Below are 18394 nucleotides of genomic sequence, written 5' to 3' on the forward strand. Positions count from 1 at the left end.
AGTAACTGGGGGTGGACAGCAGGCGTGTCTCCTCCCAGCCTCTAGAGAAGAAGGTAGACTTGGCCAAAGTCATGCGTTGAAACAGTCACCGATCATGGTGCTTCCCTCACTGGGTACCTTCCCCTCTCTGCACACCACCCCCCAAAAATGTGAGACAAAGCCCCGAGCTGATGAGCATGATGGGAAAGCCTTCCTATTCTCTGATGTCTCCCGAAGGCCACACAAGCGACAGTGACAAGCCTGGCGAACCCAGCCCAGGGCACTCCACATCAGCAATGGACGTAACAGGACGGGGGAAAGAGTCAAACAGAAGAAAATGCCTGGAAAAGATGTTTTAATGTTCACTTATGTGGAAAAAAGAAATCAAAGTGTACTGCAGGAAGGTAAACGTTTCTCAGAAAATTCATCTTAGGAAGCTGTTTGTTCAATCACAGTAGAAAATTGAGTTGCCAAATGGAAGGGGTAACATCAGCTGGGGGTGGGAAGACGATAGCCCGGGACACGGCAGTCTTTCTGTGCTATTCTTTACTAGTTTCAGGTCATTTGAAGTTTAAACTTTTCCAGCAAGTCGTAGCTATAATAACAGATGCCATACTAAAATATGATTGTGCAAAAATATAAACCTCCTAAAAGCATGATGTCAATAATATTTTAGGGAAAAACATTAAAATCTATTAATATCAGAAAATACAAATAGGATCATTTGAGCGGGTTCTGTTTCTCTAAACAGCAGTTGCAAATGGTGGATGTATATTAAAGAATAAAGCATTCGGTCTACACATAACTTAGAAAGGGGGAACATTTCTAAACACTGACTTTGTAAGAAAACATGAAAGATGTTTTACACTCAACAACAATGGTTAAAAGGAGGAAATTACTTTCTGAAGGATGCAGTGGGCAGAACGCCAAGGCCTTTGTTCTCCAGCTCACTCCTAAGCCCATTGGGCTGTGTTCACACTGCATAGGGTTTCCCGCAGAACCTAGCACCAATATATGGATCAGACTTTATCTTGGATCTGAGTCCTTTCTGTCTTCAGCGTTGAGTGTATTGAGGTACGTTTTCTTTGTTATCATGAATGTGTCATCAAAACTGTAATATTTACAACATTTAGAAATTTTAGATTTCAGTGTCAACTCTTCACGTGGGAGAAATTGGAAAGATCATCCGAAGGTCATTACTTCCTAGCGTCGGTCAAGAAGCTATTTTCGATACACAGCACAATTAGCCTATTGGCGCAGCCATATGATTTCTGGTCCAGGATCTTCCCTGTGCTCAGTTGGGAGGCCTGGCCTGTGACGGCCATGTTGGTAGTTCGCCATGCTTCACAGTACTTATCAACAAGACGGACTCCGTGGGTGTTGGAGCCATGCCACACGATCTTCTGGGGCCTGAAAGGGAAGTTTGTCGCATTAACTTACAGAATGAAACTTCTTGGTGGTACATCTCAGTGAGCAAACTGACATAACTCTATAGTGAAATAAGTGTACATGTCGAACTCTTCAGTCTGACCTCACATCACGGATCTTCACTGCCATTCTCCACTCTGAACACACTGTGTTCAATCACATCCTGCTCTTAGTTGTTCAAATCCTACGTTCTGCTTTCATGAGTCTGAACCATTGCTTCTGAAGTCTCTTTGCCTGGAGTGGCCTTTCCTTCATTTTTAAACCGGTAATTCCTCATTTCAAAATTCATGAAATGCCGCTTCTTACAGGAAGTCTTCCTGATTCTCACCCCCCCCCCCATGTAGGAATGAATATTTCCTCTGCAGTCCTATCACTTGATCTGCTTCCCCATTTTACATTGACAACATTCTGTTGAGAACAACATTTTGTCTTCTGCTGTTGACTATGAGTCTGTAAGGGTAGGGGCAGGGATGTTTACTACTTTGTCTAGGCCTGGTACTGAAGAAAGATTTGCTGAGTTGTTTTATTCTTAAAAGCTTACGTAGATTACAAATAATTAGAATACAGCTCACAGCATAGGTTTAGAGAACCACCAGAATAACAATATAGACTACTCATTAAGATGTTCGCAGCTATCATTTTATTCTCACAATGTGGCATAGGTATTATTATCTTGCCCACTTGACAGTTAGGCAGCTGAGGATCAGGGAGTGCAAGTGCCTTGCACAAGCAGAGTTCCATATTAAGTTACTGGTCTCAGGACACCTGGTTCCAAAGCCAGGGCTCTCTCCATGGCCGGCCCTCGGCTGCCTCACTGAGGCCTTCTGCCTGCAACACCCAGGCACGACAGCTGAGAAAAGCATCCCATTATTAGAACGACTCCTAAAACTCTCTCCTACCCTATTTTTCAAGAACTTCCACCCCTACTCACCAAGAAGGATCTGTCATGACGTCCCGACCATCAAAGGAGTATATTGGAACATGTGTATTGAACTGACCTCCGTGGCCAGAAAATATTGAGTCCCAGTTATTAAAAAGTACTTGGCCCTATGGAAACAAAATGACACATTGGAACCATCAGACCATTGGCCTGACATGAGCTTGCTATTTACTCATTCTTCAAGTACTGATGCTACCTATGCCAAAGCTGCCATGTCCAATCCCAGGGTGGACAGCATGGGAACTCAGGAAATGTTTGATTTTTTGCAATTTATCCTTGAACCCTTTGGCTTCACCTCTTGCTTCTTGAGGTCATTTCCTTATCATCTGTGCAGACAGCTTCGTCCCCAAGTGTGTTTTTTAAGTCTTGACTGTTACTATTTTGAAAATGTCACATATGCAGACCAAGTTTCAAATGGGGGGCAGGCTTGGTACCCGTGTACACTGTGGGTGTGCTGATGAATTCCTGCCTTCTTTCCCGAAGAACCCAGTTTCCTTCAGTTACTTGTATTCTGAGAATACAGACACTCTGAGTGGCTGAGTCAGGTGGGCAGAGCCTGGGGAGAGGAGAGGTGTAGCGTCCACATGAACCCACCAGCCTCGAGGTTCCAGACTTGGCTCCGGGGGACCTCAAGGTCTCCAAGTGCCTCTGAGACCTGGTTAGGGGCTAGGGCCATGGCGTGTGTTAACAGTGATAGCCCCAGCCCTCCACAACCTGAAGGGTGGCGTCTGTGGTATAACTGAGGATCCTACCACATCCTGCCTTGCAGCAAGTAAGGCAGAGAAGTAACCGGCAGGCTTTGGCTGCTTAGAGGTACAGAGAGAACAACTCAGGATGCAGGGTGAGGTGGTGCTGCTCACCTGTTGCCTCTGGGCCACTAAGCCAGTGCCCAAAGGAGGGCATCCTTGGGGGAGCAAGGGTCCCTGATGTGGGAATCAAACATATTCTAGTTGGTAGTGATTGAAGCAAACTATTCCCTCTGAGCCTCAGTTTCCTCATCTGACAGAGAAGAGAACAACTCCCGTTTTTCGTGGAGTATCTATTGAGATCATGGACACAAAGTACATGTAAACAGTTTTAAAAACTAGGTAAATAACAGAGATTATGATCATCTCTCTGGTCTGCTCAAAGAGTCTAATCCAAACAGGAAGGGGTACTGCAGAGACAAGGAAACTAAGCCCAGAGGAGGAAAGTGACCCACATAAAGTCACACTGCTCACTCCTGATGATGTCAGGGAGGGACAACTGCCTCCAGTCCCCGAAGACCTGAACTTCCAGGATACAACAAGAATGATGTTTATTTTTACCTTGAGGTTCACGATTGGGAGGCTGTATCGCTCTGCTTTCCTAACAATGGTGGAGAGATCTTGCAAGTGGGTAGATAAGAAGGCTCGGTAGGTGGACAACAGTCCTGCAGCCCTGGCCTGCTGGAAGCACTGGAAATCAGCTCGAATGTCTCCAGAAAATGGTGCGTTCAGAGCAACCAAGTGCAGCTGAGAAAAATGGAGAGAAAAGCCAGTGTATTAAAGAGTCGAAAGCAAACCCCAACTGTGAAACAGGCTCATGCTCCTAACAAGACCCCAGACGTCTTGGAGTGGGGGGCAGGCTATAGGTCAGCTTCTGCAGCTTCTATATGGAATTCCAAACCCGCTTGACCTTCTCCAGGGAAGTAGAGCTCAGATCTGCCAAAGCAGCCTGCTTCAGCTCTCTGAATATTTCTAAATGTTGTAACACTCTGCCATTATGAGCAAAACAAAACAAAACACTCTTTGGAGCAAATAAAGCAGTTCAGAGACCTGAATCCAGCCTGCAGGTCTTTGGGGGGGAGAGGGCAGGTGACCATGAAATATATCCAGATTGCCCCATGCTGTCCTCACGCTCTTCTGGACATTTCCTCCCTTTCACTACCCCTTTTCAAAAGAACACAGATCCCAAGCCTGTTGCTACCTCCACTTTCTGTTTACCCCTGGTTCTATCTTTCTCACTGTGATAGAGACCCAAGTTGAGCAGCACCCCCATTTGTACACCCCCTCCCACAGGCACACACACACGAACGTGACGCCTCCCCGGCAGCACGGATATGATGTTCCCACGTTCTCAGCCCTCCATGGGCTCCCTCACCACAACTGCTCCCAGGCCACCAGACTAGCCCTTCCTAGGAGCCCTGCCAGCTGGCTGTGCCATCCCCACCCGCCCTCCTCCCAGCTGGTGCATCCCGACATTGCAGCACCTGAGGGAAGAGTCCCTGCGGTCTCATCACCCTCCAACAGCTCCTGGCAGCTTCACAAAAGGACATTCACAGGAGCCCTTGATGGAGTGCTGCTGCCCAGAAGCCAGGGCAGGACTTCCCTGCCAAGTGTCTAATCCCACCCATCTCCTCTTCTCCTTCCTGAAGGAGACACAGAGAAATGTCTGTCATGACGGCTGATCGCCTGGCAGGATGGGGAGCCTTTGTGGTCTTGGGCTTGTATTTCTCCACCTGCGGTATCGTTTTTAAACAGTAGATTTGTCCTTTTTATACAGGCAATCAAACATTAATGGTTATTTTGTGGTGTTTGTAGTTTGGTGAAATTAGAGGTGATACACTATTTTCTTCCCCAGTCCTTCTACTCAAGCTCCAGATGTTCTACAAGGTCTATGAATTATTTAAGAATTGATATGAGGGCCCTCCCTGGTGGCGCAGCGGGTTAAAGCACAGCACTAAGAAGCTAAAGACACTTCAGCATGTGTTCAATCCCTGCCCCAGAGGTGACCCACATGGCTCAGCAGACCTCTCCTGACCCGCCCGCTGCTCCCCTCAGCAGTGTACTTGTCAGTCTGCCTGTTCTGCCCCCCACTCTGTCTCTGGTGAATCCTCTCACCACCCCCTGCACCTCTGGTCTGTCCCCCAGTTCTGTATGCATAAATAAGTAAATCTTAAAAAAAAGAGAATTTATATGATTCTTAAAATCCTTTAGCACAAAAGTAGCTACAATTTTTTTTTTTTAATCCATGAACCATGATCCTAACTTCTCTCTTCATAACTAAGATTTTGCTTCTCTCTTTCCTAAGCTCCCAGCAACTCCTCAACCAACCGGACTCAGAGGCATCCCTCTGAGCTGCTGCAAGGCTTTTCTCTACTTCCTAAATCTGAAGGGCCGCATTTAGTTCCTTGGAGGGAACTGGGGCAGCACAGGCCTGCTGACGGCCGCCGGCTTGCATCCTTCCTTCCTCTCTGGCTACAGCTTCTTAGCTTCCCGCTCACTTCTTCCATTAGCTCCCTTTTGTTTTGGTTCATCAAGCTCCCTCTCACCTTACCACACAGACTCTTTGAGAAGGCCAACACTCCATTACACTTGCCTGGCTCTGCCAAAGACCCCCAAGCCCACATCTCCAGACAGACCCACTGTGGGGGTCAGAACCTATCATCCTACTCCCTCTTGGTTGTTGCCACTCAGACACCCCAGGCACACCCGACTTATGGTGCTGCCGGCTGAATTCCTGCTCGGTGAAGAGCAGTAAGCCAGAGACATGTTTCTGGTGCCCATGCCATGTTTTGTGAAAGAGCGGCCTTGTAACAGGGTGGTCCCCAGGAAAAGGGGAGGTTCCAGGTTCCTCCCCCCCAAAAGAGGGTGGGGTTGAGCAGAGAAAAGAATCTGGAAAGGAGATTGAAGAGGAAGGAAGCAGGATGGCGAGCCGGGAGACCTGAGGGAGGCCCAGGGAGCAGAGACATGTGACGAAACTATGCTTGCTTCTTCTTGGCCCTGGACTGGTTGAAACAGATGTGGGTATAGGGCCCTGCTCTATACCCTTGAACACTGTAATTCCATAAATGTCAGTCTTATATACCCATCTCTAGTTTAAGACCCTTCAGTAGCTCCCCAACACTGGAAAAGGTCAAAGTCATTAGTTTGGCTTACGGGCCCCAGATGGCCTTCTGCAAACTAAACTTGAACTCTACTCTTTCAGCCAGAATGAAATACGTGGGACTGGAGAAATGTGCAGCCCTTCCCCTGCCTCTGTTCCCGCTGCCTGGATTCCCATTCTCTCCCTTCATTGGATCCTGTCTGCTCTCAATCTTCTTTTCTCTCTTAGCTCACAGTCATCTTCTCTAAAGAAAGCAGATTTCATTGACCTTCCTCACACCCAGCACCCTGTCTGCCTCCCAAACAACTTAGCACACTGGATTTTAATTATCTATGTTCTGTTGGTCTCATTCACGCATGTGCATGCATTCCGGGGGCTCCACCAGCACCCAGGGGCACACATTCAGCCTTTGCAGAGCACTAGCGGGACATGCACTCACCACAGGCCTCTCATAACTGACACTGGAGATGGACATCAGAGGAGGCAGAGGCTGATGTGGCTGTTGCATAAAAAAGCAAAATAAACAATTGTGAGTATACATCCGACTGACTCCTCAGAGCATGCTGAGGGGCCAGAGTGACGCTCCTTGAGAAGGGTCTTTAAAAAGTCTGGCAGGCCCTCCCTGGTGGGACAACGGGTTAGGATGCAGCACTGCAAGCTGGTTGCAGCCACTTCAGTGCAAGTTGGATCCCTGGCCCAGGGCGTGACCCGCATGGTGCGGCAGACCTCTTCTGACCTGCCCACTGCTCCCCTCAGCAGTAGACATCGTCGATCTGTCTGTTTGGCTCCCCACTGTCTCTGGTGAAGCCTTTCACTGCCCCTGTTTCTCTGGCCTGTACCCCAGTTATGTATGCATAAATAAATACATCTTTAAAAAAAATTAAAAGTCTGGCAGGGTCTTTGGGCCACACTTAACCATGAATAGCTTCACGTGCTTGTGAATGAAAAAATGATTCTCCCAAAGGGGATATTCTCAAGGCTTTTTGAAAGAGCACCAAACCAAGGAAGCAGCTAACTGCTCTACCTCATAGGACAAATCATCTCTTTAGAGTCTCTGATTCCTCATGAGCAAACTGGGGGTGAGAGTACCTGCCTTAAAAGATTGTTGCGGGGGGTTTCACTCATAGCAGGAGTATAATGGACCCGGCGAGAAAATAACAAAAATAATGAACAACCATATACCAGAGACATTTTGCGGGGGTGGAGTGGGGAATGGGATCAAAAACGGGGGGTTGGGGGGGAATGCATGGGATTATGGTGATGGCACACGGGTGACTTGGTGATGGGAAACCCCCGGGGATTACAATTGAGATGGAAAAAAAAAATGTACAAAATGATGTAAAAATAAACTTTTGTAAAATAAAAAAAAAAAATTGTTGCGGGGTAGAAAATGGATGATACAACTAGCCAATGTTCTCATCAGGTTAAGAAGGCTCATCGTGCTAAAGGTAAAGGGTTCCTCTAGATTGCTGAAGCCAACCAATGATGTCACAGATGAGTAAACTGAGGCCAAGAGAGGGAAGCCCTGTGCCCAAGACATGGACAAAAGGTCCCCCACCTCGGGGTTCAGTTCTCCCTCCACTCCAGTGAGAGAATATCCTGGTGGTGACTTCTGGGTTTTCCTAGATACCAAACCATGCTGAGTGGGCAATCTAGAGTTTAGAGAGCTTGGTACTAGAGATGTGGGGGGACCCACAAATGCTGATGAACCAAGGCTGAGAAACAAAGAGGGGCAGTACTCACATTGCTGGACAATGCGGGAGGGGGAGGGCTGTCCGCAGGGATGGGGATCAGTTCTCCCAGCTTTAAGGAAACACAACATTGAAAATGAGGCATCAACTAGAAACCGTGTGCTTTATTTCAAGGCAGAAAAGTGGCATTTGTAGGAGATTTCATGTTTTCTAAGGACATCAGAAGGCAATCTGTTAAAGGAGGCTTGAGAATTACCTGTAATTTTTTCCAGCCATCTCGGACACGGATGAAAAACTCCGAGCTGTCCCGCAGGTAGATGAACGTCCCTTCGATGACCAAATGTGCTTTCTGCAGCATGTCGTCCATGCTGCTGAGGGCCGTGACCTGACAGACAATTTCAGATTCCAGACACCACAGTTATCAGCCCAGTGGCGCAGCTAGGAAAACAGCGTCTTTGGAAAGCCAAATATAGCCAATCTCTCACAGTCAACGAAAAGGCTTCTTACACCACATAGCGATAGAGAACCCACGAATAACCCAAGGACATTCTTCTTGAGAAAACAAAAATATGAATTGCCTTGGGCACACATCTCCATTGTAATAAACACATTTTAAAAAGAAGATAATATTCTGTGAGTACAAAGAGAATTTAAAAGCTGAGAACAGAGCTGTCTTTGTTGGGTGTTGGCAAAATCACCCCAAAATCATTTTGCCAAGTGCAGCCCTTTTGAGTGATGACACATTGTTAAAAATGTGTCATCTCGTGCTGCTCCTTAGAGATTTTTGTTTGCTTTCACTTGAATAAGAAAGGCAAGTAAATGAGTAACTCTACTCAGGTCTTGATTTTTTTTTTTTTGTCTAGCAGGGTAGTCGCGATATTAAGTACATGATAGAAAATGGGGACCTGTCATTTCTGTCTAGAACATGGCCATCTTGGCATATCCAGGAGCAGACATAAAAGCTGCAAAAAGCCATTGAAAAGCATCAAGTCTCAAAAGAAGCATCAGCCAGGAGAGTTTTTACTTTTCATTTCAATGGAGATGATCAAAAATTAATTTTGACCTTGCCTTGCAGATAAAGACTTTTGGTATCAAATAAGCCTAGGCCCTGCCCCGACCCATGAAGACATCAAATATTAAATTCCAATCACTTGCTGGGTAGGTCCTTCCTTGGAAAGTCAAATTCCCAACTCCAAATTTGGTAAAGATCCAGGAGCACCTTTAGGACTCCTACCTGTGTGAGGTGTTTGCCCATCTTTCCATGGACCATAATCAGCCCCAAGTGCTACCCCTGGTTCGTGATCTACAGCGTCGCAAACATGAGGAACATCCTCTGGTAGAATGGAGAAGGTTGAATCCCAGGGTCCACCTGACTGGCTCAGGGCTGTGAGATCTCGACCCACACTCTCGCGTTTAGGTTTTTTTTTTTTATGTATCATGATGGGTTCTTATGGTTTAGTCAATTAAAGATTAACGGAGTAGAACTTCAATCATTAAATGACTTTGCATTCTGTGTTCTTTTACTTAATAAACTCTCTACCACATATAGAGCTGTGCCAATTCAATTGTCCTGCACACTTACTCCCAACATACAAGGCATACCAATCCCTAAACATCGGAGCTGGAGTTCTCAGCCACCCCATGCAAAGCAGAAAGAAAAATACCTGCTGATGGTAATACTGACCAAGTTTCTGGATCCAGGAAGCCCAGGTTGACCAGGAGGACCCGGCGGACCTGGCAGGGCCACAGCTAGAACAGAGCAGAGCAGAGAAATTACAAAAGAGCAGAGTTGCTGGACAATGCCTCAGTGTCAGCTGGGCACAGTGGGGAGCTTGCGCAATCCCTTCACAGCGCTGCAAGGAATTGCACGTGGGGTGCTCTAGGTGCAGCATAGGCCCAGACACCTGGCTGGTTGGGGAAGTGTTGAAATCTTTGACTATAGACCTGGAACAAGACGAGTCTTAGGACTTGTCCATTTTCCAACTGAATACAATGCTGTTGTCTCTATGATTTGAGCTCAGTTTTCTGTTACTTCATCCTAAGAGTTCCTGATTCACCCAACTTATTTCATTTAAGAGACAAGCTGAAGTAACCACCGAAGAGAGGTAACTGACTCTAAAGAGAATAGGGTCAGAAAGAGGAAGAGAAGGTGTGAGGCTCTAAAGGGAGGGTGGGATGGTAAAGTGACAAGAAGCCTCAACCTTGGAACCAGGAGACATGAACTCAAGTCCCCGATTTGTCAATTTGCAGCTGTATCTGGAGAAACAGCAAGCCCTCTGCACCTGTTCCCCCAGCTGTGAAATCTAAGCTGGCATTTCTTCCTAGGGCTATGGCAAGGAAAATAAAATTGCTCTGCAACTGTACAGCAGTCAATCAAGGGTCCTTAGCTTTTGATATGAATCACTGTGGCCTTAACCATCAAATCAAGATTATTGGCCTTGTCCCTAGAAAAATGCAAGTGTGTGTCGGGGTTCTCAGCTTTTGATATGAGTCACAGTGGCCTTAAAAATCAGATCAAGGCCATTGGCCTTTTCCCTAGAAAAATGCACACACGCACTGTACATAATCATCTATATAAAATGTTAGTAAGAGCCCTTAAATTCTCTGGGGGCTCATGGTTGCCTAATAAAAAGCCCTCATTGTAGGCAAACATAATGAAGTGTCATTACAGCTAGTCCTTTGCTCCCCTCTACCGCTATAATTCCCTGTCCTCACAAATTCTGCAAAGCTCTTGTGGCATTAAGGATGTCTTAATAAGTGTCAGTAAAACTACTCCGTGCGATTTTTCAGCTCATTACAAGCACGCCTGCAGTCCAACATAGGGCTCAAACGTCTACACAGGGTGGTGAATGTCTAGTGGAGAGAGGGCCAGAAGAAGTGGATTTGGTCCCATGCTAATGCCTCTTACTAGTACTTGTGACCTTGAGCAAGTCTCTTAACCACTCTGAGCTTCCGTGTCTTCATCCATGAAATGAGCTTTATAGCAATATCCATTTCATCTCCCTCCCAGGACGGCTATGACGATAAAATGGGATAATGAATATAGAGTGTTATGGGAATTGTGAGCCACTGTACATGACATTCAAGGCAATCCTTGCTCAGTGGAGCAAGGAGTCCTGGGGCCTAGTGTGGGGCCATTATGGACAGCAGAGTCTCTATATCCTCTTCTGACCCTCTAATGTCCACTCACTACTTTAATTCCCATTCATTGCTCAAGGCTGTGTGAGCACCTGTGGCTTTAACCCACCCAGCTCTTTCTGTGCTTTGTGGGCATCTCTGGCATCTTCCCTTTCACTTCTGCAACCCTTTGCTTTCAGAACGAGGGGCCATGTTCTCCCATGATCCTGCCACCTTAGCTACAGGTGGCTAGTTCAAGGTTGGGCATCTGGCCCAAGACAGGCTGTTGGAATCCAGCCCAGGACTTTTCAAACTAAAAAAAAAATCAGACAAAAGGTGAAGATTTCTAATTGAAGGTGGAAACTATAAGCTGTTGGTAGCTCTATTTCCAGCCATACAGAGGATGTGGTCTGTGGTGAAGAAGCATGAAGCTGATATTCAGGCAGGAGACAACAGACGGCCAGGAACGCCTCATGGGGGTCGAGTCCCTGGATCTGGTTGTTGCTGAGTTGCAGAGGCAAGCTGAGTCACCCACAAATGGACTGTGAGCCCCTCCAATCACATCAGTATATCTCCCTTTTGTCTGAGTTACATTTCTGTCACTTATTATCCAAAGACCCAAGAGTAAGCCAAAGTCCGGGTCCCCAAGTCACCTCCAGATGCTGTCACTCTTCTCCAGGTGTACCTGTAACACCCCTGCAGCGTGTGGGCCAGTGCTCACGCAGCCACTGCTCACTGTCCCTTTCCCCCCTGGGAAGAACAGACTCCAGAGCTGCCTTGATCTGGGTCCTCATCCTGCTGGTGTCACTCATTAGCCGTGTGACCTTGGAAAGGTGCCTAAATGTCTCTGGGCCTCACTTTTCTTAATTGCAGAATGAGGATGCTAATGTTTTCTTGGAACAGCTTTGTAAGAGTTTAATAAAGTAATGTAGTGTAACTGGCAGAGTCTCTTTGACGAATGTTCAATAAATGGAAACTTTCTCCTCTCTCACCCATTTTTCATTTGAGGGACTGTAGCAAGCCATTTTTACAGAGTTAGAAACAGCACTGGTCCTCAAGTCTCTAAGGCCTAGGCATTGACATGGCAGCCAAGTGTCTACCGACAAGGGACACTTTAGGGAAATAAAAATCAAAACCAGATGAGATGTCATTTACATGCCCCAGGCTGGTGCCAGCAGCATCAGGCAGTGTGAGGTACCCTTACAGCCCTAACCTGCTCCTAAGATAGCCGGAGGTCCGGGTGGTCCTGGGGGTCCTGGGGGTCCAGGGGAACCAGGTCTTCCAATGCCAGGTGGCCCAGGCAGACCAGGAACACCTGGGGGTCCTTGAGGTCCGACAACAGCATCCCCCTTCTGGCCCTGTCAAGGCAAGTGGACAGTAACAGAAGAGAGAAGCACGATCAAGCACATTAACCACAAACAACAGGTGCCATCACTTTTTTTAAGAGGGCATTCATAAGAAGTCAGTAAATACCAGCTACTGTTCTCATTATCGTCCATCCCGGGTACACTCAAGGTGACGAACCTAAAGCGAGCAGCCTGGCCCCTGGCTACTGTCACTACACAGAATGCCAGAGAATCCTGGAGTGAGAAGGGCCCAGCCTTTGCCCTTTACAGAGGAAACATCTGCAAGGGGATAGGGCTTGTCCAAGCCTCCAAGCAGACGAGCTGTGGAGTTGGAAGGAGCTCCCTGGTCTCCTGGCTTTGCCAGGTCTGCCTGAGGTTGAGCTCTGGACCGTGTTTGCTCCTGGCCCTTGAAGGTCAATGACCAGGTCACTGTTATTTTGGAGGCACAAGTCAATTTCCTCTTCGAGGCCTAAAGAAACTTCTCATCCTAAGGAGACCAAATCTATCCAGGAGCTTCTTTGATAAAATTTCAGAAGGTCAAATTGCTCCTCTACAAATATCTCCCTCTCCTTCCATCCTACCTCGATTATCTGATGCGTTCCCCATTAATAACCTTGTCAGGAGCCAAATTTACCTTGGACTTGAAGAAGCAGTGAGGGCAGAGAATGCACACGCCTTGGCCAGCTCCCTTTCCTTGGGGCCTCGGGCCACCTCCCCAGGAGTAGACTGGGATGGCGGAGAGCTGGCCAGTGCCAAGTGCTCCCTCCAACTTCTCTATCTTACCCACCTTGCTCTCCAACTGCCCAATCATACTGGGGGCTCAGGGAAAGTGGGGACTCATGGAGGAAGGATGGGAAGGGGTCGCTACTCACAGCCAATCCTGGACTTCCTGGCAGACCGGGAGGCCCAGACACAAAGAAGTCGCTGTTAGGATCCCCCTTTTCTCCTTTGATTCCCCTGTCTCCGTTCTCTCCCTGGAAGCAGAGAACATTCAGGAAGAGGAGGATGAGCCAGTCTCTGATATAAGCCCAAGAACTTGGAAACACAATGCTTAGCGGAGAAAACTGACCTTTAAGCTGTTCAGAAAATGTCTCAGGTAAGCTGGGTCAACTGGAGGGCCTGTAAAGGTAATGATTTGTAAAATTCACAATCATAACCTCAAGCATTTAAAAACAAGCCTCCTCATTGGCAACCATGATTGCTTCCAACTGGAAGGGGCCCATATCCAGATAGTGTGACTCCTGGCCCCTGAAGGTCAATGACCAGTCAGCCCAGCACTGACTTCGGCTTTGTTTTGCATATGAATCGTGAACCACGGCAGAGCCGGTCACTCCTGACTATATCCCATCTTGAGCATGTGATGTCCACGACTGGGTCCCTCTAGAACTCAGTGGCACTTACAGTCAGGGTGGTGATATAATTATCTTAACTTCCTGGCTCAGCTAATATCTCAGGAATAAAATTCAAATGAAACTGAAATACCTGGTGGTCCCTGGGCCCCCTGGTCGCCTTTTTCTCCTTTGGAGCCAGGAAGACCCCAGGATCCTTTTTCTCCTTTAACACCTGTCACCGAAGACACACACATGGAAAAGAAAATAGTGGAAAATTACTTTTGTTCTCTGAGAAAGGTTTCAAACTGAGCCTCTTCAGCAAAGTCCACTAAACAAAGGCCTACAAGAGCATCAAACCCTTTGCTACGTGTTGGGGAGGGCAGAGGTGGGTCCCCGCTTGAAAAGCTTGGTCTCCTCGATGCGACGGAAGAGTAATGGAGGCTAGGAGGGAGTAATGGCGGGGACAGAGCACCCAGCTGCCACAGAGATGTTGCATGGGGCCTGGGAGAGGCTCAGCCAAGCCTCTCCTGGATGGTTCCACCTGAGATTCACCACCAAGCCCAACTTCTAGTCCTAACCCCTCTCTGTGTGCAGCAGGGTAGGGAGGGAGAGGGGAAGAGTCTCTGGGAGCATCTGCAGGGGACCAGCTAGGGGTGCTGACCACTGTACGTTGATAGGTCAACTCCAGACACCCTCTCTGCAGGGCTTGGGAGAAGGCAGTTTCCAAAGAACTGGCATACAGTTTCCCTTATGCTCGGAGTCCATGTGGGAAAGAGGCACCGAGGGGGCTTTCTGTAGGCTCAGTGTTTGGGAGGGAAGTGACCCCTGTCCACCCTGACGGGTGGGCAAGAACAGGAACTTTCGATTTCTGGCTCCAGGAGATGTGAGAGAAGCAGCCAGTGCTCCCCAGGCCAGAGATGGGGGCACAGCGCAGATTTGGAGGGCCCAGGCTTCCTGATTTGGGGGACCACGGGGAGATGCTATCTCTCCTTCGAGGCTCCACTGAGGCTGGGGAGCTGCATGGGCCAGGATGTGGGCAGCCAAGTGAGGGCTCACAGCCTGGGGGCAACCTGCTGCCCAGGGTAATGGAGTGCAGAAAGTCTGTCTCCTGCCTCCCCCAGGGGCTGCCAGAAGCAAATCTGGCTCTATCTCCTGCTCTTTCCACCTTTCACCAGGGGATCTTCGTCATCAAGTGACAGAAAATCCCTGGGTCAGTATCATCAGGGAAACCACCACCTGGCCGGCGCAGGTGATAAAGGAAAGCCAGACATGCACTAGGAGGAGACCCTCCCCCATCTAAACTGCAGGTTCAGACCCTCGACCCAACAGGGACCAGAGTGACTGCTCTCCTGCAGGCTCCTGTCGGCAAGCTCTGCCCCCTCTCTGATGCGTCTCCTGCAGGCCTGAGCATGCCGGGTTTTACTGGTTGAGGCTTTGAGGCTTGGGGACTAGCCAGCCTCATATGTCTCCAGTACTTAACCTGCAGCTTCCTGCCCTTCTAAACAGCTTCCAGCAGATGCTGATACTGCAGGGCCAAGAACACTAAGAAGGGCCCTCCCTGGTGGCACAAGGGGTTAAAGCACAGCATTTTGAAGCTATCAGCAGCCACAGCACCATGGGCCTCATCCCTGATCAGGGAGGTGACCCACATGGCGCGGCAGACCTCTCCTGTATAACCCGCTGCTCCCTCGGCAGTATATTTCGTCAGTCGGCCTGTTCTGCTCCCCACTATGTCTCTGGCGAATCCTCTTGCCCACACCTGCACCTCTGGCCTGTATCCCAGTTCTTGTATGCATAAATAAATACATCTTTGAAAGAAAAATAAAAAGGACACTAAGAAGTCAAGGTCTTCCAAGTGCTCAGGCCCCTTTTAGGTAAAGGGCACCATAATTACTTTCTAAATAGTTCCACCTAACAAAGGCCAAAGCCCTGGCTAGTAGGGACAACATAGGACTGACCCACCTCCACTAGGGTGCATGGGATGGCACCAAGCAAGGAGAAGGGATCAGCAGGTGTTTTGTGAACAATTCAAGGCTCCAAAGAAGAAGTGGGGAAGTTCCTGCTTAACTATTAGGCTCAGCCAAGAGGTACAGAACAGACAGTGGCAAACACCACAGACCGGTGCCCAGCCTCACAGTTCACCTGGGCTGCCCTGTCAACCCTCCCACCACTCTTCTCAGCCACTAATCTACACCCAGCCTGGTGCAAATGGAAGTCACCATCTGCAGGGCTATGAACGACTGGGGACGTCCCAGAGAAACACAGGGCAAAGGAGGCAGCGTGTACCATGAAAGGTGATGAGTTCCGAATCCCCTGGATGAGCGGTGCCAACCTAGAGAGAGAGAGGCCAGGTTAACATTGCAACCGTCATGGAAATTCACTCACGCAGGTGGCCACTGTCCCCGTTCTGGGAGGCGTGTGGCAGGATAGACAATGTTAGGCAATCAGGTTTTCCTTCGGCTCGGGGGCTCCCTCCACCCCAAATCCCCAAGTGTCCCAGCAGCTCTCTGTGCCTGGGCATCCCAGGTTTCAACTTGGGGGCTGTCGTGCAGCTGGGCTGGAGTAGACAGCCCAAACGACTCTGCCAAAGGAGGCCCCGAAGTTTAAGATGACAAACCATAGCAGAGTTGGTCTGGACAACTCGGAGCAGTCTGTGTCCTCTCTTAAGGACTAGAATTGATTCATGTAGAGGCCAAGGATCTGAGCAAGAGGGGTGGCTGGCATGGGGTTGGGCCAGCCATTAAATTTGCTTCTGTGATAATCAAAGCTGAGCATAATGAACAGGAACTGATGGTGGTGGTGACTAATAAGGGGTGGGGTGATTATCATTAGATTGGGCTTGGAGCCCAAGCTGTTCTAGATAATATTCTTTCTGGTTCATGCCCAATTCCAGCATTTCTTCATCTAATAAAAGAGAGCCACCTATGACCCTGTGCTTACTAGTCCACCTTCCCCTTTCACAGCCAGTAAATGTACGTGTGTAAAACTGGCTCTAAGAGGAAGCACTTCTTTTTCAAAACGCCCATTCTGAGAGGCGTCCCAGCTGCTCTGGTATCCAGCTGTGCAACATGAAATTTCAAAGTCCCAAAAATGTCCCCAGCCCATCTTTGGCCTCTTTTACGTAACTTCGTGAACCTCAAAGGTCATGGTTACCACCCAGGGTCCTAGAAGCTCAGCCCCGGTGGTAGCATTGCACAGCACTCTCAAGTTAGTCAACGTAGCGCCAGTTGGTCCATTTAAATCCTGAAATCATGTCAGCTAGAAGGGGGTCACTCTTTAGGGTCCCCAGCTCGGTGGGACCAGGAGTGGGCTTCGCCTCTGGGCGCTGTACCCCTGACTGATAAGAAGCTGGGCTGCGGGGCCCTCAGGAAGGGCCCTCCGGCACTTACTCTGCTTCCCTGCAGCTGCCAGCATAAACACTACAGGGCTGCGATGGTCCTCAGGGCAATCGGGCGTCAGCAGGCCCCTGACTCAGGTGGGTCCTGGGCCCTGTTCTCTGCCTTCCAGGCTGGCATTGCCAGGCTCTGAGCTGCACACTCAAGTGACTCAACGTGGACAGCTCTCTAGGCAAAAACGCGGCCAAAATGCGGCATTTGAAAGCCTCACCCCTTCCTCCAGCACCCACGAGGGACTTGCCAAGCTCCCTGGAGCTGAGCCCACACCTGTCTCATTCACCTTGGTGCTCAATACATATTTGTTGAATGAATGAGAGAATAATCAGACACACTCTATGCCCGGGGAAGCCCACCCTTCCTACATTTCTCATAATACGTGTGAAACCTGAAGATGGTGTTGCTGACGGCTGAGTGGGGGCGCTATTCTGACCCCCCCACCCCCCCGCACCTGCCCCTGCTGTCTGGGAGACCTGAGTTACAGCACCAGGGCAGTCAGCCACAGGGCCTGGGACAGGGCAGTGAGCTTCTCTGACTCACAGTTTGGAGAGACCCTCCCTGGCTCTCGGGACTCTGGGCTGGGCGCTACGAGGGTGACGGGGAAGGGCGGCCCATGATAAACCACAGCGTATTATGCATTTAGCCCCAAGTTCCTCAGGCAGAGTGCACCAGTTGCAACTACTTTTTTGTTTCCTCACTTGTATTTGAGGTGTCTATTTCCTTCCTGTTTCAACTGCTCTAAGCATGACACTGATGTGGTTATGGTATCCAAGGCAGATATTTTGAATGCATTAGAAGAAACACCGTTAGCGTGTAGCCTCTTAGAAGACCCAGTACGCTTCACTGCCAAGGGCTGTTGTCTATAAGATCTGCAGGTAAGGGACAGAACATGAACGAGGACACTGGCAATCAGAGCGGCCTACGACACACACTGACCGCTCGGAATTGTTCTCTGTGCCAACTCCGGCTCTCAGGCAGTGGCGGGGTGCTACTTACTGGTGTTTTGCAGTGTGGCCGCGCTGGTATTGGGAAGACCGCCTGTGGGGAGTGAGAAAAAGAGAGAGTCAAGACACCTGGCTCCAGTCTGGTCCCACTCCTGCTCTCCAGAAAAGGCCGCCTCCTGGTCACCCAACTTACTCCTTTGATGTTAACCACGGCTCCAGGTGGTCCCGGGGGTCCTGGAGGGCCAGGTAAGCCAGGTGGGCCCTGAAGGGAGAAAGGAAAGGATGTTGTCCAGCTCAGGTTTTTATGTGTGAAGAGGAGAGCTACAGGACACACCCCTGGATTTAAGGCACAATAGGAAAGAGGAAAGAAGCTTCCTTTA

The 18394-nt window shown here is 48.9% G+C and overlaps 1 protein-coding gene across 1 annotated transcript in view; it reads right to left on the bottom strand.

The window, feature by feature from the left end:
- Positions 1 to 317: 317 nt before the first annotated feature.
- Positions 318 to 18394, bottom strand: part of COL15A1 (collagen, type XV, alpha 1) — a 91955-nt gene continuing 73878 nt past the window's right edge. Inside the window, exons 28-41 of the mRNA XM_012721594.1 lie at positions 18208 to 18276; positions 18067 to 18108; positions 15965 to 16010; positions 13830 to 13910; positions 13417 to 13466; positions 13220 to 13321; positions 12215 to 12359; positions 9569 to 9633; positions 8141 to 8269; positions 7937 to 7996; positions 6633 to 6692; positions 3655 to 3840; positions 2339 to 2454; positions 318 to 1389 (exon numbers count right to left, since the gene is read on the bottom strand). Coding sequence (XP_012577048.1) covers positions 1176 to 1389; positions 2339 to 2454; positions 3655 to 3840; positions 6633 to 6692; positions 7937 to 7996; positions 8141 to 8269; positions 9569 to 9633; positions 12215 to 12359; positions 13220 to 13321; positions 13417 to 13466; positions 13830 to 13910; positions 15965 to 16010; positions 18067 to 18108; positions 18208 to 18276 — 1365 coding nt within the window. The 3' untranslated portion in view covers positions 318 to 1175. The remainder of the gene's footprint in view (positions 1390 to 2338; positions 2455 to 3654; positions 3841 to 6632; positions 6693 to 7936; positions 7997 to 8140; positions 8270 to 9568; positions 9634 to 12214; positions 12360 to 13219; positions 13322 to 13416; positions 13467 to 13829; positions 13911 to 15964; positions 16011 to 18066; positions 18109 to 18207; positions 18277 to 18394) is intronic.

This window comes from Condylura cristata, unplaced genomic scaffold (genome assembly GCF_000260355.1).
Source record: "Condylura cristata isolate star-nosed mole 26May11 unplaced genomic scaffold, ConCri1.0 scaffold00006, whole genome shotgun sequence".
NCBI lineage: Eukaryota > Metazoa > Chordata > Mammalia > Eulipotyphla > Talpidae > Condylura > Condylura cristata.